Raw genomic sequence first — 26,230 nt, forward strand, 5'->3', positions numbered from 1 at the left:
TTTCCCCTCCATTTGGAAAGCTTACATTCTGGAACCAAACAAACAAGGCAATTAATCAGCACGCCTAATGAGGATGTTTGTGAATGATATCACATTCTGTGACAATGAACTGTTAGTGTCAGATTCCCCTTGCCTGCTTCCTCCCCATCTAGGCTATGCATTCCTTAATGTATCAGAGTTGTCCTTCTCATCCATTCTATGTGCAGAACTTAGCACAGCAGATGGAAGCCAGAAAATGACTTGTTAAATGTTGTTTTAATTGAATTGAGAGAGTGGCTATTGTCAGGGGTCCCCAAGACTGCCCTCAGTTTCAATGATTCCTTAAAAGTTCTCATGGAACTCATAAAAGGTGTTCTAGTGACAATTACAGCTTACATATATTAAAATAAGCAAAGGGAAAGAGCACATAGTACAGAATCCAGGAGGGCCCAGGCACAATCTTGTAGTTTTCCTCTCCCAGTAGAGTCATATAAGAAGCTCTTAATTCTCCTGGTAATCATGTGTGACAATACTCCCAAAGTACTGCCTACCAGGGAAGTTCACCCAAGTTTTGGTGTCCAAGTTTTGTTTTTTTTTTTATGTGTTGGTCTGCCCATGTGACCACAGCATAGCTGACCTTAGTTATCTAGTCTCTAGTCTCACTTGCTACCATGTAACCCAAGGCCCCCACCATAAATCACATTGTTAGTATAAACCATCTGACTTGGTCCAAGATCCCAGGTAAACAAAGGTACTCTTAATCAGGTAGGATAAGCCAGGTACAGTAGCACACACCTGTAATCCTATCAACTTGGTGGGCTGAGGTGGGAGAATTGCAAGTTCAAAGCCAGCATCAACAACTTAGCAAGGCCCTAAGCAACTCAGCAAACCCTATCTCAAAACAAAAATTTAAAAAATGACTGGCAGTGTAGTTCAGTGGTAAAGTGCCCCTAGATTTAGTCTCCAGTACCAAAAAAAGAAAACTTAATCCAATAGGATATTCCAAGGTCTTAGAAATTATCTCCCAGGAGCCAGCTATGGGCCAAATTTTCTTAAGAATGTGCAGCATCTGGACCACCCTGACCTGCTGAGTTGATTCTTCACTATGTAGTGGATTTAATAAAGGAAAAGGAAATAGAGTTTTAAGAGGAAGTTGGTTAATGAAATGAAACAAAAAAAACAAATAGGATAAAAATGATGAAGACTTTATTGAGTCGGATCATCAAGGGGTGGCTAGTAGTCTTTGCAGGAGTTGTTTCCTTATAGGGAAGTATCAAAGAGAAATAAGGAGAGAAATCCTGGAGGGAGCTATGTGGGGCCTGGGGAAAAGTTTGGTCAATGTGAAAAGGACAAAGATAAGACAGAGTGCCAACTAGAAGGTACATAAAGAGTTGATCAAAAGAAGAACAATTAGTAGATCCATACATTGAAATTTAATTAATACTTTGCTTGTGAAAGATTATTGATGTAAGTAAAGTCATATTTCTTAGCAATATGCATCAGACCACAGAGCCTATCTCTAGTGTCAAACATTAAATTTAACATCTTTTCATTTACTTGTCACATTTTAATTAAAACAGAATATCTTATTTTAAAATGCCTTATAAGATGTGACTATAATGAAAGTGTACATTGGTCCCTAGTTAATGAATTCCCTAATCACTCTTCCCCTCTGAAGGAAAAGCAGCCAGTACTTGTTCATAACTGACATACACAATAATACAAGTTTATTCTCATCACAGTACATTTGAATCAATATAAATCCAATCCATATGTTTATATCATTGTGTTTGTAGCATGTTTCGGGGACTGTGGCACTGAGCCATGTTATATGGGGATGACATACCCTGTTGGAGAGTTGAAATATGCCTCTGCACAATATTCATAATGACCTCCTTGTTGACCGAATTCATGTGCTGGGGATTATTTGTTATATACCATGGTAACTTGAGGTAGATTCACCATCAAAACAGTGATTTTTAATGCACAACATTGAAAACATGCTTCCAAAGAACCTGGCCAGCTATCACACTATAACACAACAGTGCTCGTTTGAGAGGAATGCTCACACATTAACACCTATGTCCTGCATTTTTCAGTTCCATGGGAAACCTTAGTGGGGGATACTGACGTTGGAGAAGCCAAAGAATCCTGTCTAAAGCATGTAATTCCAATGCATTAGCATTGCCATATTGGCTATGGATATTTGTAACATATGGTGACTTTTATTCCATAATCTTGAGCATACAAGATAAGTTGCATTGCTTCCTTAAATAAAATTTTATCTGAATCCAAAGCCCAATCTTGTTAGGCTAGCAAGAAGTTCCATCTCAGGTATTTGTTCACAAGGGAGTCCCTTCCTCAGGGTGGGCTGTGCTTCCTGAAGGCTAAAAGTGCCCCAGACATCTTGATTTCATTGTGGAAGCCATGGGTACCTACATTTTCTGCATCCATGTGACTCCTTGAGCCATTCATTGCTTCAACTTCTGTTCCAGGCTGATATACAGAACCCTTTACTGAGGTCAGAGTTTTGTCACTATGAACACTAGGAACATCAAGCATCCATCTTTCACTCAGAGTTCTGCTAGGGAAAAGCAATGGTGTGCCTTCCTAGTTCTGGAGAATCTTTACTTCTCCCCTTCACTGCTTCTCCTTTTAGCCCTCCACCTTCTACTAATATAAACTTCTCAAGGAGATTAAGCTTAGCTGGGCATCATGGCACACAGCTTGGGAGACTGAGGCAGGAGAATTGTAAGTTCCAGGCCAGCCTGAGCAACTTAGTGAGACCCTGTCTCAAAATTTTAAAATCTGGTGTTGTATGAGGCCCTGGGTTCAATTTCCCAGACTGATAAAAAAGAGGAAATAGAAGGGTAAACTTGTGGAAAACAAACATCAGGAAGAGAACATTAAAAGCCTGCCTAAGTGTTTTTGGACCAGGGTAGGCAAAAATACAGTGAAAAGCAAACACAAATTACTATGCCAATAATTATTCTGACATTTCTAGTTACCCAGGGGATATCAGTCAGGGGTTTCACGATGGAAAATCTCCATATCCCAAGATGCAGATATACTCACCCTCATTATCCTGCCCACTGCCGCTGCTGTGAGCCATCTGCTTTTTGGCCCACCTTTACTTTTTTAAATTTATCCAAAGGGATGCCAGGTGCAGTGGCGCATGCCTGTAATCCAAGTGGCTTGGGAGGTTGAGGCAGGCCGATCATGAGTTCAAAGGCAGCCTCAGCAAAAGCAAGGCATTAAGCAATTCAGTGAGACCTTGTCTCTAAATAAAATACAAAATAGGGCTGGGGGTGTGGTTCAGTGGCGAGTGCCCCTGAGTTCAACCCCAGGTACCAAAAATAAATAAATAATTAAATAAATTTACCCAAAGGGAATATCTTCCTAAAAGAAGTTCCCTCCTGAGATGAAAACAGAAGAAGAAAAAATTTCAAAACCCAGTGTACTTTCTCTGGATGCTTAGTCATAGCTTGTTTCCAACAGTTCTTAAGAAAATGTACCCAGCTTGAAAGCAAAAGCAAGCAGTCTGAGAAGTGGCAGTCATAGGCTCTTATCACTCCCATTTGTCCCCCTGAGGTCTCCTCTTTTCTCTTTGGAGAGCCTGGGAAAGCTGGATACAGTGATGGCAATAAGCTTAAAGTTGCTTCATCTCTGTCACCTTGAAAACCATTTCATGATTATTTACAAAGCAAAAAAGAAGATACTGTTGGTAAGGTGACTATTTGCATTCTCGTGAGCATGATGCTTAAAGGATCGTTTTTTGAAATGCCAGTTTTCTGTAAATCTGAATTTAATTTTAGATGTTTAGAAAAGACAAAGGGAATTACTTTATTGAAAAAAGTAAAGATTGATTAATCACATCACAATAACATGAGCATTTTCATATTTTGCATTTTCCTTCCCACATGAATACATATTTTAATTTAGTCATACCCACTCTGGACAAATTTAGTCTGTTGTTGCATTCCATAATATATGTGTGTGTCATTTTAAAGAAGAATAACATGTTCCAAATTAAATATTCTTTTCTCTCTAAAGCTTTTGATGCAGGGTAACCCTAATCATCTTTGAATCAGAATCATCTTTCTGTCCTCTAAATCTGCATAATTCTGATACTGAGAAGTATCCCACTAAGCCTATTCCCCTCTTTCTGGGAGACATATGGGAAGTGAGGGAGATATATTCCTCTTTAGAGTGAATTATAATGAATAGGTTCTCCATAAATTAGAGCTAGCATTATTTTCATAATTATTGAGTTTTTAATAATTTCTGGTTATAAAAATCAATGCAAACTATTTTAAAAAGCATTACAATATTAAAGAAACTTATAAATATTCATTCAGCAAATATTTATTCTAATCATGTTTATTTAAAAATGTGTTTACATGAGTGAGTGAATATAAAACAGTCACTGTGTGTCCTTAATTTTGTTAAATGAGTTCCCTGTTATTTTGCATTCAATATAAAGATAATTTTTTTAGTATTCATCCTCTGTTCTCTATACATTGGAAATTTCTAAAATAAAGAGAAGTTTCTCTTTTGATTATTAATAAATTTCTTAAGTAAAAATGATTGTACCATATTATGAAACATGTTTCAATACATTAGAAAAATGATATTTCAGACTATTTACAAGTGCATAAAGAATTTTTTTCTTTTTCTTTTTTTTTTTTTTTTTTTTGAGGGGAGGTGGGGGTTACTGGGAATTGAGCCCAGGGTGCTTTACCACTGAGCCACTTCCCCAGCTCTTTCTTTTAAAAATTTTTTTTTTATTTTGAGACAGGATCTTACTAAGTTGCTTGGGGCCTTGCTAAGTTGCTGAATCTGGCCTCAAACTTGCAATTCTCCTGCCTCATCCTCCAAAGTCACTGGGATTACAGACCTTTCAGCCAAATAGTTCTGTTATTAGATGCATGGGAATATCAAGTTCCTTTTAAATGGATTTTTTATAAAGAAACTAATTCTTTTTATTTTCACTTATTTTCTTTAAATGGGAATTCTGAAATTTCCTCTTAAACCTTGCCCCTCTCAGCTTTATAGTGCTTCCCAGCATCCTTTTTATATTTTACTATGTAATAGGAACACAAGTTTAGTCCTGGTTAATAACTGTTAAATAACTTGATTATATCATTGTTTTGAATATTTTGAAATAATGTTTTGTTCCTTCTCCATTATTAGGTCATTTTTGAAGCAGAACGTGGCAAGGGCAAAACTGGCGAAATTGCTGTGGACAGCGTCTTGCTCGTTTCAGGCCTATGTCCAGATGGTCTTTTATCTGCAGAAGGTTGAATGTCACTATTGTCTTTTATATCTTTATATTTGGCTTTTTATATCAGGTCTCTGGTTTTTGATACTACATTGTAGGACACATCCCATTTTAGAAACACAAGCTGGAATATTGTAATGTACCAACAAAATATTATTGTAAGATGCTTTTTTTGTATCCGATGTGCCAATGTTTGCTTTGAATATAGTACCAACTGTGTCGTCTTCATTTCGGAATTTTTCCACATTATATTATAAAATGTGGAAATGCCAGTTCATCTCTGACCCAGCATATCTGATTTTTCTATGTGAGTTAATGAACTTCTCTATACAACATTTCTAGAATCCCAATGACCACAAAGAACAGAGAAATGTTTGACTTCTATGATGCTTATGGGAACTATGATATTAAACACAAACTTTGCCAAAATGGCTCAGACTGATCCTTCATAGTCAAGCTTGCATGTTTAAATTCTTTGTAATAGTGTCCAAATAATCAACTTGCGTCATGGTTTAAATTTTTCTAAGTAAGAAAATATGTCGTTGATTATGTTTACTTGTGTGTATGATTGCTTTTCTGAAAAATGTAGTTTTTATTCTTTTCTCTATGGAAATCCCTTTTGCTCTTTAAAATTCTTAAAATTATTTAGTATTATGGGAAAAGATGACTACTTCATTAGGCCCCATAACTATAATGCAAATTATTGAACTCAAGGCCTCAGAGAAGTACCTGAAATTAAATTATCAGGCAGTAGGACTGAAAAAAAAAATACTGATGCTTTCTTTTCTGTTTCCTTTCTTCCAAATTCAAAAATAGCTTTATGTGGTAATGAATCCTGGCTATATTCCTTGTAGACACCATTACGCCATCCCCAACTTACAATGGTTCAAGTTTTTTCAGTTTTATAATGGTATGAAAGCAATATGCATTCTGTAGAAACTGCCCTTCAAATTTTGAATTTTTCTCAGGCTGTAGATAGACAGTAGGATACTTTTGTGATACTGGGCAGTGGCAATGAGCCACAGCTCCCAGTCAGCACCATTGATCACAAGAGAAAACAACCCAATCTCTATAGTGTGCCATGTTGCCAGTGGCTTTTAGATATTGTGCTTTGTGTTTTCATTTCCTATCATATCTACAAAATACGCATCTATGTCTGTACATGAGAGATTTGACTATTATAAATTAGAATTGGTGTTAGATGATTTTGCCCTACTATGGGTTAATGTAAGTATTCTGAGCACATTTTAGGTAGGCTAGGCTAAGCTGTGGTGTTCAGTAGATGAAATATAGTAAATGCATTTTCTACTTATGATTTTTTTAAACATATGATTTTTTTAGGAATGTAACTCCATGATAAGTGAAGAAGCAGTCATATACTGCCAAAGATTCTGAATCAGAAACAGGTCCGATTTGTTTCCCAAATAGAAGGGTCCCAGATATGTGCCTGCTGCCATTTAAAGCAATGAAGGTACTGAGCCAAGTGTCACAGGAATGAGGCAATGAAGAGGTAGATCCTACTGGATACTATTATACACAGTGGGCTTGCGTCAAAGCTGAGTAACCCTGAGTAAACTTGGGTTTAGGAAAATCCCAATCTTATGAAAGGGCTCATGAAAACTTGTTCAAACTTTGCACTTGTCTTGGCCAAGAACCAGGGACCAAATCTGCCCTCCAAAAAAAAAAAAAAAAAGGCACTGTATTCTCCCAGGCTGTTCACTATACAAATATCCTTGAAAAGACAGTATGGAACAAAAGTGGTCACTGCCTTTGTACAGAAGATGGGCAAAAACACAAGACATTCACAGAGATTCACCCCACCTCCATGAACACACCCAACATTAAACTCTTAGCTTTTTGGACTCTGTTAGATAAGAGGATGAGTTAGAAACACTGGATAGAAATGTTGGCTCCTTATTGATCCACAACATTACAAATAACATTCTCACTCTTGCCACAGGTCACCTTGTCTGAGTGAAAGCAGTTAGTACTTTCTGGAACTTATTTTTCTAGGACTGCTTCTATCAAACCATAAGATAGCAGTTAGGCAATTTAACTCCTGCAAAATAAACAAACATGAAATAAAATTGTTCCACATTTTGAGGGAGAACTATTGGAGTTTTGGAACATGTTATGATTGATACTCTGCACCAACAGTGTGTTGTTTTTAAGCCAAAAGCTCTTGCTTTTCAGAATATTTAAAGTGTCTTAGAAACCTGAAAAAGTAAATTGACTAATGACTATACAGCATCCTTTTGAGTGAACTAAGTTCTTACAGAAGATGGAATGCTATCAGACTGGCAGTCCAAAGTAGTGAGTACTTCTCTCCTAGAAAAAATGAAGGGTACCTGTAGTGGCTCAACACATTTCTATGTTAAAAACTGGCTTTTATTGTATGTTGGTGAATTAATCTCAGCCCAGTGGTTTTAAGTGAGATTTTTTTAAAAACACCTGTGACCAATCTGAATCCCTCTAGGTCTTAGACTGGGCCAACATCTAAATTAATTCAACCATGTTTCTCTTTCACTCCTTCAGACCATGATCACAAATGCCAAATACCTGTATTCTTTCTCCATTCAAAGTATCCTGGTACTGTGTGCATGCAGCTTCATTCTGTCTGGTTAGGGAATAGAAAGGTGTCACGGACTTTGGGGTTTCTGTACATGTATATAAATAAGTATTCTTTTTTAATGTGGAGGATGGGACTACTTATTTATAACCATTTTGGAATTCTTGTGTTTTTAAACATCATATCAATGCTTCATAAAATTGTATTAATACGCACATGAAAAAATTCTGTAACAATTTATAAATAATTTATGTCTTGGGAAGAAGTACAGTGTGGTGGTGAGAGTTTGGCCTGGAGAAAGGAAGTACTGCCGAGAAGTAGGCTTGAGATACAAAGGTTACATATGTAAAAAAATTATCCTATCTATACCTTCAATCAATTTGGGAGCATCATATACATTGTTTTCCATTTCTAGGTTGTTGCTTTGTTTCTTTGTTCTTTTCCCCCATACTGTGACCACTTTTCTATAGCATCCTGGGCTAAGTGTGATTAAGCAAGAGCTAATTAGCCTTTCATTCTCTGTAACCTCTTTGAGATCCTATACATTTATTTCACAATGTTGTTCAAAACACATTTGGATTTGCCTTTTTCAGATACAAAAACCATACAAGAGACTTAGTATTGTCAATTTATGCCTATGCATCATTTCCAACCCAAAACTGTATTGCCAACACAGAATTCCACTGCTAGGTACTTACCCAATATAGAAATTCATACTAGCACCATTTGTAATAGTTCCAATGAAACAACTCACAAATCTGTAATTGTGAGTAGAATGGATAAATAAATTGTGGTATATTCATTCAGTGACATACTATAAAGAAATGAGAATGAACAACCTAATGCTACTGTCAGCAACACAGATGAATTTTTAAAATGTCATTCATCAAAAGAAGCCAGAACTTTCTGACTTGTGTGCTATATGCTTTTGGTTATACAATGTTCAAAATCAGGCAAAATCAAATTACAGGGGCGAAGTTGGGATTGTGTTTGCACTTTTGGGAGGTACTGGAAAGGAATGCCAGAGGGAAACTTCTGGAAAGCAGATAATTCTAATTTTTAATGCTTTTTGAATGGGCATGTTCACTTTGTGAAAATTATCAAGCAGTGCCCTTTTTCTATATATATGTTATACTTCAATAGGAACTTATTTCAAAAAGTAAAAGTATTTTACCCCTCCCCTTTAAGATGAACTTCATCTGACATTGTACCAGATGACCTGGGATACTTAGAGTGAGCTCACCTATCAATGTCAGGAGGGTTGTCACTAAAGTTACACAGCCACCATTGTCTCTTATGTTGGAGATGTTCCTTGGCCTGCCATCCAGGCTCCTCATGGACCCTAGACATCAGCAGGCTGTTAGAGGTGAATGCCGCTGAAATACTGAGATATAGTTCAGCAGTCCCCAGAGCGGAAAGGAAATAGTCCCACTTACTCGGGAGCCTGAAACTTTCACCTGCTCTGCACCTATTGGTCTTTCTGGACAGTGTTAAAAGTTTCTACAGTCTCCTTTTCTATCCAGAACTCCTTTTAAATGTCTTTTTCCTCCTAAGATGAGTCCAAGCTATAGTCACTTAGCTCTTCTGCAGTGTGTCAGACACTACACTTGCAGGATCTACTGTTTGAAATGCTGTCTCAGAGCCAGCAGCGCCTCCTTGTGGCGGCCTGTGCGCATGTGGGTGGCAGCCACCAGGAACTGACAAAGTTGTCTTCTGTGTCTCCTGCTCCCTCTTCTCTCTATTTCTCCCTGTCCTCAGTATCTTGTAAACTCGTGCTTTTCTCTGGTACCCATAACCTTCCAACAAGTCACTCTTGAGTCCTCGAAACATCCAATCTTGCAGACTTTTCCTATCCTTCCAAGTCACCCCTACCAATTTTACATGTTTTATGTATCATTTGACTAGCCTCTTACAAGTGAAGGGAGACTATTCTTACATGATAACTCAGGCATAGAGAATAAAGTGCTTCAAGTGTAACCTTCCCTAAGTAAAATTTTATAAGAGCAACTTCCAATGCTTTAATCCAAGGAACTAGGAAGAAGGGAATTTCAGCATCTTGTAATGTCAAATATTCTCTTTGAATTTCCCTCAAATCCTGGAGTCACATTAAAATGACTGTGTCAGTGTTCCCTGGTAGCAGGTCACAGTCATAGACCCTGGCTAAGTTATGGTAAAGGGAAGTTACAGTGAGGATAGTAGAAGTATGCAGGTGGGTGGAAAGAACAAAGAGTCAGCCTTGGAAATGGCTGCAGTACTAGAAGCAGAGCTATGGACAAGGAGACACTGCAGGGATGATCTGATAAGGCTGTTACCATTGCCTGGATGATCTCTCACCATGTGTAGTCTCCATAAGTACTCTGTTCAAATTCAATTTCCAGGGAGGGGTGTGCAATCAGCATGGGTTGGAGTCATGGGACTGCACCTGCCTGGGGCAGAAGAGATACCTGATTAGCTTTTCAGAAGGTGACCTGAAAGCTGTGTGACTCAGTGCCACCAAAATCCACCATATAGATCCCATCATGCAAAAGGTAGGATTGAGTTCATGCAATTATCCCAGTCAACATACCAGTCTGTGATTTACTGCTTTCACAACTAAGGACTTGACACCTTCATTTGCTTCAGCCACCAGAAATCTGTGACCTGAGAGTCAGGTTTGCAATGAAGAATAACTAATATAAAGACTATTTTATAAGTCAAAGGATGCAGCAACAACAACGTATTGGATTTATGTGGGGGAAAATGAGGCTGAAATGGAAAGTGCTTCTCTCAGACACATAAATCAGAACACTGGTCAAATGTGTTTCCCACTGAAGACTCAAACAAGAACATGGCTATCCTTTATATTGTCATTTATGATGAAAAGGCCATCATAGCAACATGACAGGTCATACCACGAAAAGAGGGCTCTGGATAGTGCATACAGTGTTGGTCCATGAGAAAGAGCTATGAGGCTACACAGCACAACAATGAAAGATACGGGAGCAGTACATACCAATGCTTTGTGGTTCAGCACTTATGGTTCACTATTCTGATGGACTGCTGATAAAAAAATGATCCCCTTTAAAAGCCCAAGGACCAAAATGAAGTGAAGCATTTCCTGGGGCTGTTCATACATCAGGATCCCTGGCAATCTGTATTCTATCTGGAAATGCTGGTGGAACCAAACCCCAGATGGTGAGCCTCATTCTTAATAGCAATGAGAGAGGCCGTTGAGTAGGCAGGCGGAGGTCTTTGAGTGGAGTTGCCCTCCCTGTGCCACACTTCTTTTTATACTTCTCTATATTTTTCTGATTAAAAGGATTTTCAAAGAATCCCTAGCAAGAAAACAGTAAAAACGTTGTTGCATTGCCCCCTGAACTTTCATTTTATGATATGCACCAAGAAGTGATTGAAGTTCAACTTACTGGTCCTTCATCATTTCTCTGCTAATTCTGTTGCCATAAATCTATGGTAGAAATAACTCACATTATACAGAAGTGAGTAAAATGAACAAAAAGTGAGAAAAGGAGAAAAAGAGGTATGGAAGAAGATGTTTGTTAAATGGAACTTTTCCCAACTTGGAGTTTCATAAAAGGCTCCAACACTAAATACAATGTTAAGTGTCCACTGGTTCTTAAGAGATATACTAGACCATTTACACAGAGCTTACTAAAAGGTGAACCCAAAACTACTTCTGTCATCCATTGGTCCCTCACCCCTCTTCAGCTTATGTAGGCAAGAATGGAAGAGTGGTGTTAGAGTTTTGGAAACTTCCTTCCTGCCCTTCTGCAAGGCAAGTGGAGGAGGACGTTGAGAGAACCATTTAGAGAGACAGAGAGGTCACTCTGTCTAGAATGGTGCCTGACTCTTCCTGGAAAACTCAATAGGCAAGAAGTCAGTTATACCTCTAAAAGACTGCCTATAATGGCAATGAGATGGGCTGCAGAGGGAGTAGTCCCTTCTGGGGCTTAGGTGGGGGCAGAGCTGCTACGTACATATCAAGCAAGTAGGTAGGCATCAATTGTCTTGGAAAGACCCTGCCCTGTAGGTGAGGTGACCCAACAGAAAAAGTCTGTATGACACTTGCCACCAAAAGCAGGACAACTGTCCTGTCATTCAGACAGTGCATCATCTGAACCAGCAAATGGATAAGGAGCAAACATCCAGATTGGTCACTGGGAGTTTTATAAGTTCACTTGATGATTCTAATATGTAGCAAAGGCTGAAAAATACTAACATAGGTAGGCCACCATACAATGGATAAAATTTAAAGGACTGACAATCCAAGTATTGGTGGGGATATAAAGAAATTAAAACTAATAATACCTTGCTGATTAGAGTATCAACTGGAACAACCACTTTGAAAAACTGGTGGTATTGGCAGAAACAAACATACAACTACCCTATCACTCAACAATTCCACTCCTACGTATATACTCGAGAATAAGTATATATGTCCAACCAAATGACAGAACAAATGTTCATGGCAGTTTTATTCATAATAGTCCAAAACTGAAAACAATTCAAATTTCCATCAACAGTAAAATATGGGAGATGTATACGACCAATATTACATAGAATGAAAAACCACAACAGGGTGAATTCCATAGACATAATATTGACTGAAAGAAGTTAAATACAAACTAGTATATGCAATATGAGTCCATATTGATCAATCCCAAAGAGATGAAATTATGAAGAAAGAGGTCAGATAGAAGTTACCTGGGACGGTGGGAAGGGCAGATAGAGGAAGCCCTGTAGAGGAGATGTTTATATCTTAATCTAGGTGATGAATAACTGGGTATATATCTAATTTTACCAAGATGTAACCTTAAGATTTGTGTACTTTACTGTGTTTAAGTCATTCCTCAACAAAAGTGAACTAAAATACAACTCAATCATCCTCTATGATACTTAAATGTAAAAGGCTATAACAATAAAGGAAGTTCCTATACAATGTTTAAAAGTGAAGAATCCTTAATCTAGGAGGAAAAAAATGGTTTTAAATCAGAAGTCCAGTCTCCCTCCCTACCTTACCCCCCACAATCCTGCCCAGCTTAAAGAAAGGCTGAGTGCTGTGTTTAACAAAAGCTCTCCCAGATACTTGGTGTATGCTCCCCCTTCCCTGCTCCTGGTGGAGAACCACTCATTTAATCAGTCCCTAGTCCTCCAGCTGGACATTGCCTCATCTGTGCAGAAACTAACTCTTCCTTCAAGCTTCCTTTTTCTATGAATGTTCACTACTTCTCTGTTATTGCATCTGCATAAGTCTGAGGTATATGTTGCAGAACTTAAACATGATTTCTGTTTCTATACTCTATGCTTTTTCATTATGTTTCCTGACATTCTGTAACTCCTTAGATTTGAAGGAAACTGTTCGTCTTTTTATCCCATGTATTTATGTTCTGTGGCCTATAAGAACATCCCCAGTTAAGCCCTGTGTCTGGTCCTGTGTCTGGTGTTTAATCAGTCAGCAACTTAGAACCCAGAAAAATGTAGTTTCTCTGACTTCATTCCATGGAAAACATCTGTAACTATTCCCTGAGAAATGTGTAACATTAGACTCTGGAGAGGACCCATAAGGATTTAGCCTCTGTTCCTAGGGAATTTTCAGGAAAGGGCTGTCTATGTGAGCTCAGAATATCAATATCACCACTCAGAGACTTCATAAGAATTGAAAAGGGATTTCTGCTGTACCAGAGGAAATTTATCAAAGAGAATTCCAGAGTATCAGAACAGCTGAAAGATTAGTTTAAAACGAAGGCATGAAAAACATGTATGTATGATAAATTATCATAGAAGTACTTTTATAGTCTACTTTAAATTGCCCAAAAGAACTCAGCAACCTTTTTTGTATTCCAACCAGCACTATTTAACAGAACTTTCTGAAGCAATGGACGTGTTCTCAATCTGTGCTACCCAATATGGTGCTCAGTAGTAGTCACAGATGGCTACTAAGAACTTGACATTTGGCTAGTGTAGCTGAGGAACTAAATCTTAAATTTTATCTAAATGTAATTAGCCACATGTGGCAAACTGTAGTGGGCAAGGCAGGCCTACCCAATAATTTTAATTTGCCTCTTAGGTGACATAATGTTTTTTCCTTCACACCAGAAGAAAGCCTGGGTCATTTTTATTCTTGTCTCTTAGAATCTTGCCTAATTTCTTTTCCTCCCTAAATTCAGAATTCATGAGAAAATGGTTATTATATTCCACGAGGTTCTACTGATAGTTTCTAAAATGACTTCTAGTTTCTAAACTAAACCCTTTAGGTTGAGTCTTCATACTTTGAACAAAATTGGAGTTTTTGTTTTGTTTGGTGCTGGGAATCAAACTCAGGGCCTCGTGTATGTTAGGAAAGTGCTCTACCACTGAGCCACATCCTCAGCCCAGTACAATTGTTTGGACAAATATTAAATATTTTAAGAATTGAATGTTACAAATCTGATCATGAAGGAAGATTTCTTCTAGGTTACTGTTCAAAACCAGAGATGTTATTCTGGAGACCTATAGTTCTCCAAATTTTTAACTGGGTATTTCCAAAGGGGACCAAGAGTACTCGGAAAATGAACCCAAAAAAGTAACAATAGAGAAGGAAGACAAGGCAAATGTGAATTGCAATCAATAAACCTATTTCTATTCAGTACTTTACTTCTATTCTTTGTCTAATAAATACTGCCCATGGAGTTCTCTGAACCTTTCCTGGATCTCAGCATTGCCCAACTCATGAATCACAAGTTCTTTACTCAAATGAAATCTGCTAAATTTAAATCATGTACAGTTTTTCTTTAAACAGGCAAAAGTAAAGACTGACAAAAATTTTTTGGTTGGCCAAAATATATTCAGGCTACTAAAACTTCTCCTAGGCTGACTGTGGATTTCCTTGTAAGATCTAGTTTAGCAAAGAGCCTTGTTGTGTCAGTTTTGCAAGAACCTCCTACCCTCAATACCTGATCACATTCAGTATCTGATCCAAGTCCCTCATTCTCCTTTACCCCTTCCCCAGGTTATGTCTGGTCTTGGCCTGTCTCCAGCAAGAATCCTATTAGGTTGATTTAGCCAGACTCTCCCTTACCACTAAGGTTTCCTTTTGGTAGTTTTCCAGTCACTGTTCCCCTGCCTTCCTTGGCTATAAACTTCCACTTGTCCACGCTGTTTGGGGAGCATAAGGACCTGATTACAGTGGTCCCTATATCTATAGAGATGGTTCTGAAAAAGTCTTCCTTATCATGTTTTAACAAGTGTCCTATCATATTTTTTCTTTAACAAAATATAATCCTTAAGTGCAAATTGCATTAAAGTTTAAAGCAGCAAACAGCTTATCCCTGTAGTAGTTTAAAGACTGGAGAGAAAGAGAAAAGCAACCATTAACGGCACCAAATTGGCTCAGTATTCAGTTGGACCTTGGTGTTTGCTTACAGAACACAAATAATTTTGCAGAACATCAACATCAGAGGAGGCTATTCTCTGACAGTGATGGATCGTGACAAAAACATGACTCCTTTGTAATCATTTCTTAACAGTGACAAAACATAAACATTGTCCAAAGACAAAAAAATGACCATTCCTTATCATGACCAATATGCATCACTTGTCTTGTCCTCCCTCCTTGTAGGTAAGATTTATTACGTTATTCAATCACAGTCACCCTGCTTTCTGAACAGCATCCAATCCAACTTTGCTTCCTTTAACCTTTCCTCAAATTATCTTGAAACAGGGGATCAGAAAAGGAGACTGCCACATTCTCTAGTTCAAACATCACTGTGGTTTTAGTGAACACTTGCAGGCAAAAAATGTGCACAGATGAGAAGTTCTGGTTGCACCTATTTAAAGAACGTCTACTACTGTGCAATAAATGTGTTGGATTAATTACTGTTAAACAGACGATTCACATTTATGTCCACAATTATATCAGCATCTAACTGAGCACTGTACTAATTGTCTTAATAGAAAGCAGAAAGGATAAGTTGCAGAGTACTTCGCTGCTTAAAAAAAAAAAAAAAAAAAACAGCAGCCAAGTTAGTTTCAATTCAGGCCCAGGCGTGTGCTAGCTCCTCCCTCAGGGAACCGCGGAAGGACAGCCCCACAGCCACGAACCGCTCTGCGCAGGCGCCATTTCCTTACACGCACGCGCTAGGTCCCACGCCCACGTTCTCCGCTCCGTGGACTTAGATTGGTTGAGCTTTCGTCATACAGTCCTGGGAACCGGATGTTCTCTCTGGACGCGGAAGCGCTGAGGGCTCTGGGGCTGCGCCTGCGCTTTTCAGTGACCTACGCTGCTGTATCGCCCTGGTCTCTGCCCTTCAGCTGGGCGGGCCCATGTTCCGGCGGAATGCTGCCACGCTCGCCGAGGCTCTCCGGTGCGCCCTGGGCCGGGTAGGCCCTGTCCCGCGTAGGCCCTGTCCCGCACCCTCCCCTCCAGCCGAGGTCGCCCGAGTGGGCGGAACCTTCGGGGCCGCGGCCACTCCAGTGCTGGCTACCGGGCGGTCACCTTGGGATGTTTAACTGCAGATTTTGCTTGAGTGCTCGACCCCACGCACCGGAACCCAGATCCCTGCCCGACCGGGCCTCTGGACTGGTCCCTCCCCTCGCTGCACCTTTATTAGAAATTTTCATTATGGGAAAGAGTCCTAGTGTAGCGTTGCCTTGGCTGTTCAGAAAATACAGCACCCCTGCCAACATTTGGTATTGTTTTCCTTCGGTTGAGGGAGGGGCTCCCCTTGAAGCTGGAGAGTTGTACATGGGTTAGGGTTAGAAAGTTAAATTTTCTCTTTAGGTTTGAAAAAAAAATTAAAAATTTAGCCAAATCTAAGTTACTGTTGATTTGTTATCAGCTTTCGGAAATTTTCACCGTGAACTTTCATCTGGTACTTCTCAGGATTTAGGCAATTTTAGTGCAGACGTGGGCACCTTGCCCGTATGTAATATTAATATTTACAAGCTTTTATATATTCAATCAAATATTTAGGGCCTACTCTTGCTGGCACTATAGAAACTTATTTTCGGTGTGTATTTAGAAGCTAGAGGTGCAGATGTATATCTAAGAATCATTCATATTAGCATTGTTCTACAATTTGGTTGTCCAATAAGGTAGATACTAGTTCCATAAGGCTTGAGAACTTGTAGTGATGAGTCAGAATTGAGATGTACTATAAGTTTAAAACGGAAAATTTGGGGAAATTCATTTTAAAAATTAAAATATCCCAATTTGTTTATATCAATTATAAAATATTGGGGTAGTTGGGATTATAACTCAGTGAGTTCCTGGTTTAGTCCCTAGCACCACATTAAAAAAGAACAGAGAAAAATAAAAGACAATATTTTGGATACACTAGATTAAATATAATTGATTTCACCTAATTGTATTTTTAAAAATTTTTACTTTGATATTCGGAATTGAATCCAGGGGGCGCTCAACAACTGAGCTACATGCCCAACTTTTTTTTTTTTTTTTTTTGGAGACCGGCTCTCTAGGTTGCTTACAGCCTTGCTAAGTTGCTGAATCTGGCTTCAAAACAGCTCTCCTCCTGCCTCAGCCTCCCAAGCCTCTGGAATTACAGGCGTGTGCGCCCTCAACGGCCCCAGACCTTTTTTTTAAATTTTGAGACAGGGTCTTACTAAGTTGCAGAGACTTCAACTTGCATTCCCCCTGTCTCAGCCTACTGAGTCACGGGGATTATAGGCATGGGTCACTGCATGCAGCTAGAAAAATTTAGATATGTGGCTTGAATTATATTTCTGTGGGACATCACTGCTCTAGAGAGGAGTCAACAGACTAGGTAGGGCCTGTGGCTAAATCCGGTGTGCCTACTTTTGTAAAAAAGTTATATCAGAACCAAGTCATGCCGGTTCATATGTATTTTCTGTGTCAACTGTTCCTGCTATAAGAGCAGTAGAGTTGAGGAGTCTACACAGTCTGCAGAACCTAAACTGTGTGTCTGACCTTTGCTCTGGAACAACACCTGGTATGGTAGATATAAAACTTAATTGTAGACCCACAAGCATAATTCTAAGCACTTTATAAAAACTACCGAGTTTAATTCTCATTAATTTCAGGATATTGGATTTCCCCCTTTTGTAGATGAAGAAACTAAGACACAGAATGACCAAAGAACTGAGCCAACTTGCTCAATACCCCTCAATTCTGGCAACTATACTTTCTTGACCCTCCATATCCAAAAGACTTGCTTCTCAGACCCACTTGATTAGCCCACAATGGTTTCTTTGGGTTTTTGTTGTTTTGTTGTTGTTTTGTGTTTGTGTGGTTTTGTTTTGGGTACTAGGGATTGAACCCAGGGGTGCTTTACACACTAAGCTACATCCCCAGCCTTTTTTTCTTTTTTCTTTTTCTTTTTTTTTTTTTTGAGACAGTGTCTTGCTAAGTTTCTTAGGGCCTCATTAAGTTGCTGAGGCTGGCCTTGAACTTGGAGTCCTCCTGCTTCAGCCTTCTGAGTCATTGGGATTACAGGTGTGTGCCACCATGCTCCACTCTTTTTTTTTTTTTTGAGATGTTGATGGACCTTTATTTTATTCATTTATTTATATGTGGTGCTGAGATGAACCCAGTGCCTCACACATGCTAGGCAAGTGCTCCACCACTGAGCCACAACCCCAGCCCCCATGCTCCACTCTTTGTTTTTTTTTTTTTTAATTTAGGATTTCTTGAATGATTTTTTTGAACTAGAATTGAGATGGGATTCATCTCCCAGGGAAGAAACTGAGGAGCATTGGGCTTAGGTGCAGTGAGTACATGCAAGTTGGTTTGCAGTGAAAAGAAATGAAGCTAACAAGCAGACAGGAGAGAGAGCATCCTGGATGCTTGTCACTTGTTTAACAAAACATTTCTTGGGCAATAGTAAGCACTGGGCAGGCATATATAGGTAAATAAAACAGATGTAGTTCTTATGGTCTTGTGGGGAAGGCAGATAGACAAATGTTTTTTAAATGTAGTAAACACTATGAAAAAACACTGCAATTATTTGATTTTTTAACAGGTTTTCTGACTTGCAAGAAGGAGATAAGCTTATTGTGCCGATTGAGATGACATGAGTTTCTATGGCATATAGAATTGCTCAGTAAATGTACATTGTCTTCTGTTAACAGGTAAGTGAGGAAGTGAATATCAGGCATTGTATACATCATGATGCTTACAACATAATCACCATTTGTAGTTGGTAAAGGTTGTCAGGTGATTTGTACACAGTAGTGTTTTCTGCTTTAAGAGGACTCATCTATCAAAATCCAAAGTCATAGAGGTTCTATGCATTGGTTCAGGAGCAGCTGTCTTTGGGGTTGATGGCAGTCTATCTGGGAGGTTCTACTGCTGCTGGTGCGGGGAGGGGAATGATGTGGGGAAAGGAATGGGGTTGTGTCTGTGTGTGGTTTAAATCAAAATCAGCTGGAGAACTGAACAAATATCTAGGCCTTACCCTCAGAGACTCTGATTCATTCTGTCTGGGTTAAGGCCCTGGCATTGTTTTAATTTTCATTATTTAATTTCCCCAGATGATTCTAATATACAGTCAGGGTTGAGAACCACTTATGATAAGAAAGAGGCCAGGCTTAGGGAGCCGCTGGAGCAAAGGCCCAAAGCTGTGAAATGGGCAGTACCCATCTGTGGCTAAGAGTAGTCAAGAGGGAGGTCTAGAAGTGTCTCTTTTCATCACCTTGCTAAGGATCTTGGGTGATATCTTGAGAGCAGAGGAGAACCTCTGAAGGGCTTTAAACAGGAGAGTGAAGAAATGTCTTTCTGAGTTCTGTACTAGAGGATGATCCCTTTAACCCAGTGCCACGAATCAGAGTAAATTGCAACTGACCAGATGAGGAGAACCCAAATGGAGTTTGGTATCCACCCTTCTGGGCGTTTCTTCAGTGGCCTGTAATCTGTCCTTGTGAACTCACTACATAATTGGCCACTTTCTTGTCAGTATTCCTTTGACAGTAGGCTGTCAACTCTTTCAGTGGAGAGACCACCTCTTTAGGCTCAGCATCTAGCACATCCTAGCATATAATAAATATTTGTTGAGTTAACTAAGTAGAACTGAAATGTACACATACCTTACTTTATCTTTTTATGGCAATTCTCAAGTTTTGTGTCCCTTTGGTTTCCATTATTACAAAGTCCTAGGGCAATAAATGCTTTATAACCATGTGATTGTCTCATAGGGAGTATAGAAAGTTTGACAGCATTGAAATGCTGTTAAAAATACAAAGGAGAGCCAAGCACATTGGTGCATACCTGTAATCCCAGTGACTTAGGAGGTTAAGGCAAAAGGACCACCAGTTTGAGGCCTGTCTTAGTAATTTAGCAAGGCCCTATCTCAAATTTTTAAAATTAAAAGATCTAGGCATGTAGCTTAGGGTAGTGTGCCCCTGGGTTCAATCCCAATCCCCAGTTCCATCAAAAACAAAACTAGGAAAACAGTATGGGAGTTTCTTTAAAAATTAAAATCTGGCCGGGTGCAGTGTCATACACCTATAATCCCAGTGATTCAAGAGACTAAGGCAGGGGGATTGCACATTTAAGACCATCTTCAGCAACTTAGGCCCTGTCTCAGAATAAAACACAAAAAAGAGCTGGGGATGTGGCTCAGTGGATAAACACCCCTGGATTTAATTCCCAGTACCAAAAGAAAAAAATTTAAAACAGAATTATATATGATCTAGCAATTCCACTTCTGGGTGGAATCAAAAGCAGGGAGTTGAAGAAATAGTTGTACACCCATGTTCATAGCATCAAACAAAAGAACATATGAAATGAAGAACAGAGTATTGTTTGGTTTTTTGACACATGAATGCATTAACTTCTGTAGATTTACAAAAGTGGTAAAAACATTTTGCTGGCAAAGCAAACAACTGCTTTCATACCACTGAAACCCTGAAGCTGTGGTCAAATTCCCCTTCAGAAACTCTGATCCTCACTTGAGAAATTCTGATCTGAGTCAAATACTGCTCATCTTGTGGGCAATGTAGGCATGTCTCTTAACTAACCACCTTTCTGAACATCTGGTACACCTCATTTCTGATTTCTTCACTAGCAGTGTGCTGAGAATACAGGTAGAATGGACATTTCTTCTTTGTGAAGGAACTTTCCACCAAGTGGGTCAGGGTTCAAGTGTGTTGAGCCTTACCACTGTGACTCAACTGCTTGACTTCCTCAAGATCTAAAGAACACAAGCCGAGAGAAATGTTCAGCAATTGAGGGTGTGTACTTGCTATTTCTCTGTGCTGTCTTACCTGTTTTTTGTTTATTGGGCCTTCGATTCTTAGGAAGACCTCTGTTACTGGTTTTAGTCTTGAAAAGTGGAAGTTTTTTTAAAGGAAAAAAGAAGTACTAGTTCTCAGTAATTAGAAAAATTGTCTTAAGATCCTGAATTGATGACCTCTGAGTGACGATTAAACTGACTTTAAAGAACAACAAAAAAAAAAACTACCCAGGTTTTGCTGCTCCCTCTGGTGGTAAAATTATCAAGACTGTGATGACTCTTGGTCATCTTTGAGTTGGGAAACACCAGTGGGAACTTACCTTTTCATATTGGGGGACAGAGCTTGAGGGAAGATGGAACTGTTTGAATTCAGTGATCAACTTCTGAGGAAATTGTGAGCCCTCATCTGAATGCAAAGCCACAGATGATGCAGCCACTATTATTTTTTATTTTGAGACAGGATCTCACTAAATTGCTTAGAATCTAGCTAAGTTGTTGAAGTTGGCCTTGAACTCCACTGCCCTTCTGCCTCAGCATCCCGAGTCAGTTGGATTACAGGCATGTGTTACCACCATGCCCAGGCAATGCAGCCACTTTTAAGACAATCTTTACCTTCCTGAAGGAAGGTAGAAATTGACTAATTGACTTCCCATGCCATTTTTCAGTAGGTGTGTATCTCACATGTATGTAGGTTATCTTGAAATTATACTAGAGTAGGAACTTTTCTGATTATGAAAACAACACATGCTTATCACAAAAGATACAGAAAAGAATAAACACATAAAAATCTCCTAAAATCTGACCACTCAGAAAATGCCACTCCTTAAAATTTTGTGCATCTCCTATCTGTCTTTTCATATGTAATTTTTACATAAAATTTAGGTCTGTTTTTTATAATCCTACAAGTGTTTTTTTTATTTTATGTATAAGTTGTAGATAGACACAATACCTTTATTTTATTTAAATGTGGTGCCCAGGATGGAACCCAGCATCTTGCACATGCTAGGCAAGCACTTTACCACTGAGTCACAACCCCAACCTCTAGATCTATTTTTAATAACAGCTTTAGTCAAGTTTAATTCATATATTGTTCATTAATTAAAATATATAGCTCAGTGGTTCTTGGTGTATTTGATTATAGAAACCATTGCCACAGTCAACTTTAGAAGATTTTTGCCACCGACCCCTCAAAGAAAACCTAGTGCCCATTAGCAGCCACTCCCCTTTCTTTTTTACTCCACTGCCCTCCTGCCCCAGTCCCACCTAGTCAATCTGTTTTCTATCTCTATAGATTTGCTTATTCTGGACATTTCATATAAATTAATATGTGGATTTTTGTATCTAGCTTCTGTCGCTTAGCATAATGTTCTCAAGGTTGATTTCATATTGTAGCATGAATCTGTGCTTTATTCCTTTTTATTTCTGAAAAATATTCTATAATATGGATGTACTGCATTTTATTTATCCATGCATAAGTTGATGGACATTTAGGGTTTTTCCATTTTTAATAATTATTCATTATTATGAATAATGCTGCCATGAATGTTTGTGTACAACTTTTGTGTGGATGTACACTTTCATTTTTCTTGAGTAGATCTGCTGGATCATATGGTACCTCATTGTTTGATCATTTGTCTATTTAGTTATACATCCTGATTTTTTTCACCTAATATTATGACTATTTCCCCTGTCATTAAGTATTCTCTGTAAGCATGATTTTAAATGGTTAAATTATTGCATCATCATGTTCCATATCGTTTAAAACGTTCTTCTATTTAAGGGAAAATTTGTAGAAGTAGGATTACTGATTAAAAGGTACTTATCAGATGGTTTATAGAAAGATTGCATGAATTCTTTCCGGAATCACTTCCGTGTTCTTATCCTGTGTTTGTTCAGTGATAATTGATTAATATAAAAATCAAATCCATGGACTTCTGAAAAGTTCCCTACTATCAAGATGCTGGTGTTCACATTTAAGCCAGATGGAAAAAATATAGATCTGAGGGTTTTTTGTATACAAGATAATGAATATTATGTGGAGGGAAAAATAGACTACTTAGATACAGTGAACATTTGCCTGCCCGGACAAGGTTCACACAGACATAATCATGTAGCAACTTTTTACGTTTAAAAGTTTCTTTTTAAAAGTTAATGAGACCAACCAGGCACAGTGGCACATGCCTGTAATCCCAGTGACTTGGGAGGCTGAGGTAGGAGGATCGGGAGTTCACAGCCAGTTTAGCAACTCAGCAAGGCACTAAGCAACTTAGTGAGACCCTGTCTCAAATAAATAAAAAAGGGCTTGGGATGTGAATCAGTGTTTGAATGCCTCTGGGTTCAGTCCCAATGCAAGATTTAAAAAAAAAAAAAAAAGTTAACGAGACCAAACTTGGTGGGGACTAGTAAGTCCAAAGTCATAAATCATTTGAATCACTATCCTGTTCAAAAGATTCAGGTGTCAATTCAGTGCTACCTGTTGATTTTTGGTGCCCACCAGATCTAGTTCCAGTTGCTTCCCAGCCTCTGCTATCACAAGATTTCTTTAGGTTGCTCAAGGTATTAACATCCCCCTTTTGTTCTGTTTCTTGTTCTTTTATATTCAGAAAAGTATCACTTTAAAGATTATAAAATCATCAAATATTTCAGTTATAGAGCCGCATATGAGGGGAAAATAGTTCAACATTGCTCAGCATTACCACATTGATGTTGACATGGATATGATTTCTTCCCCAACATGATCATCAAATGAATTGACTAATCTTGATAAAGAAAGATATTGATTAGTATGATTAGAGGTGGAGTTAGAGCAGATCCTCCAGCAATCTTTTTTAATGTTACACCAAAAACTCTTCCATGCCATTTTTTTTCCCTTCAACAACTGAGAATAAAACTCTTGAAACTAAACCATTCCCTGTTGCAGATTCCATTTTCTAACATGTCACACTCATTTATGTTACATTATTCCTTCAGAAAACATTGTGTATATAACTGGCAGAAAGTGCAATTTCACTATCCAGGAGTTTTGACTAGCAAAGACAAGCTTAAGAAACTGAAACCTCTTTTTTTCTTTGCAGCTGCAAATATGTCTGACAAAAACCAGACAGCTGCCAGAGCTTCCCTTATTGAGCAACTGATGTCTAAAAGAAATTTTGAGGATCTTGGCAACCACCTTACTGAACTAGAAATGATTTATATGACTAAGGAGCTTCTCCAGGAGACAGATGTGGTCAGAGCTGTGTACAGAGTCCTCAAAAACTGCCCCTCTGTGGCTTTGAGAAAGAAAGCTAAGTGTTTACTGTCAAAGTGGAAAGCCCTTTATAAGGATATTCATTTGAAACCAAGGGACAGCCCTAAATTATTTCCTTTGGGTGGTAATAAAGGAGAAGATGCAGGACTTTCTCATGACCTAAGTCAGGGTGAGATCCTGGGCGTCTGCAGTTCTAATTCTCTGCAATCCTCCCAAGATGTTGCAAACCTCAATGACATGGTGGTGCCTGAAAATAGCACTATTCAGATGGAGCCTAAAGAAGAGCATTTGGGGGGCAGTGACCCTAAGTCCACTGGCAAGAGATCAAGTGAGTTGCAGGATCCCACAGTACCCATGAGAACTAAATGCACAGAACTTCTTCATGCAGCTTTAACTAGTTCTTCCACAGAGCAGCCAAAAGCTGATTTGTGGCAGAACTTTGCAAGAGAAATTGAAGAGCACATTTTTACCCTTTATTCAAAGAACATCAAAAAATATAAAACTTGTATCAGAAGCAAAGTTGCCAATTTGAAGAACCCCAGAAACTCTCACTTACAACAAAACTTGCTCTCTGGAACTATGTCTGCAAGAGAATTTGCTGAAATGACTGTCATGGAGATGGCAAACAAGGAACTGAAGCAGTTGAGAGCTTCCTACACGGAATCTTGTATCCAGGAACATTACCTTCCCCAAGTGATCAATGGCACACAGACAAATAAAATAAAATGCAGGCGCTGTGAGAAATACAATTGCAAGGTTACTGTCATTGCCAGAGGAACACTTTTTCTTCCAAGTTGGGTGAAGAATTCAAACCCAGATGAACAAATGATGACCTACGTAATTTGTAATGAATGTGGGGAGCAGTGGTACCATAACAACTGGGTGTGCTTGTAATTGTAAATGAATGTTCCCGTAACAACAGATACCCTGAGGGATATCTTTTATTTGTACAACCCTTTCATACTCTTTAAAATCTTGTGCATAGCATTCTTATAACAGTTCTAAGAAGAAGGAAAAGATATTTGCTGAAGCACACACCACCATCATCCTTTGGGAAGAAAGAGTGGATGACTATTGCTTTGTACTTTGTGGCTATTTAGTACCTCACTGTACTCAGACTGGGATTGAGAGCAGGTCTGCATAACCTAGGAGCCTGTCAGAAATGCAGATTTATTTTTGCAGGGTCTGTTCTCCAGGGCCTTTACAATAGGCCTGTGGTTCTCAGCAGTGGCTGCATATTAGAATCTCCTGGGGGAACTTTGAATCCCACTGATAGCAGAGACCCAGCCTAGGACAATTCAGTCTGAGCCTATAGGATGGGACACTGGTTTCAACATTGCTTCTATCATTCTTCCAGTTATTTTAAGATACAGTCATAATTAAGAAGTTCTCACAAAAAGACTCTTGTTTGATCTTCTTTATAGCTCTAATAAATGAGTGTTCTTCTGGAGACTTTACAGATGAGGAAACAATTTCACAGAGCTGCAGTAACTTGCCTAAGCTACATAACCATAAATAGCCCAACTCACGCTGATCCTAGTTTTTCTATTTTCCTTTTTTTTTTTTTGATACTGGGGATTGAACCCAGGAACACGTAACCACTGATCCACATCCCCAGCCTTTTTTTTTTTTTTTTTTTTTTTGAGATAGGGTCTCACTAAGTTGCTTTGGGCCTCACTCAATTGCTGAGGCTGGCCTCGAACTTGCAATCCTTCTGCCTCAGCCTCCCAAGCCACTGGGATTACAAGCGTGTACCACCACACCCAGCTGATCCTAGATTCTTGTCTTCCAAATACATAGTCTGATGGATATCTTCATATGTGAACAAGCATATGGACTTTTTATAAGTATTGTTTCTAGCACAATTCTTTATTTCTAAATTAATTTATAATGTGGACCAGGACAGCAAAGGGAAAAAAAAAAAAAAAACATTTTTCCCAAGAAGGTACACTGCATGCTGAGAAGGATCA

General features: G+C 38.7%; 2 protein-coding genes across 5 annotated transcripts in view; both read left to right on the top strand.

The window, feature by feature from the left end:
• The window catches only part of Egfl6 (EGF like domain multiple 6), a 59,555-nt gene extending 53,830 nt beyond the window's left edge, over positions 1-5,725 (top strand). The window contains exon 12 of the mRNA XM_047536730.1: positions 5,173-5,725. Within this exon, the coding sequence (XP_047392686.1) occupies positions 5,173-5,283 (111 nt within the window). The 3' untranslated portion in view covers positions 5,284-5,725. The remainder of the gene's footprint in view (positions 1-5,172) is intronic.
• A 10,346-nt stretch (positions 5,726-16,071) lies between these two features.
• On the top strand, positions 16,072-25,807 carry Tceanc (transcription elongation factor A N-terminal and central domain containing). 4 transcript variants are annotated; one of them, XM_047536215.1, is made up of 3 exons: positions 16,072-16,168; positions 18,803-18,911; positions 24,088-25,807. In XM_047536215.1, the coding sequence occupies exon 3, from the start codon at positions 24,096-24,098 to the stop codon at positions 25,152-25,154; it is 1,059 nt and encodes a 352-aa protein (XP_047392171.1). In that variant the 5' UTR covers positions 16,072-16,168; positions 18,803-18,911; positions 24,088-24,095; the 3' UTR covers positions 25,155-25,807. The 4 variants fall into 4 exon arrangements, with proteins under 4 accessions (XP_047392171.1, XP_047392172.1, XP_047392170.1 ...); XM_047536216.1 differs by having other exon boundaries at positions 16,087-16,184; XM_047536214.1 differs by lacking the exon at positions 16,072-16,168 and adding an exon at positions 18,213-18,276.
• Positions 25,808-26,230: the final 423 nt, after the last annotated feature.

Source organism: Sciurus carolinensis, chromosome X (assembly GCF_902686445.1).
Source record: "Sciurus carolinensis chromosome X, mSciCar1.2, whole genome shotgun sequence".
Lineage (NCBI taxonomy): Eukaryota > Metazoa > Chordata > Mammalia > Rodentia > Sciuridae > Sciurus > Sciurus carolinensis.

Coding starts and splice junctions, on each gene's coding strand:
- Tceanc (XM_047536215.1), top strand. CDS start 24,096: ATGTCTGACAAAAACCAGACAGCTGCCAGAGCTTCCCTTATTGAGCAA.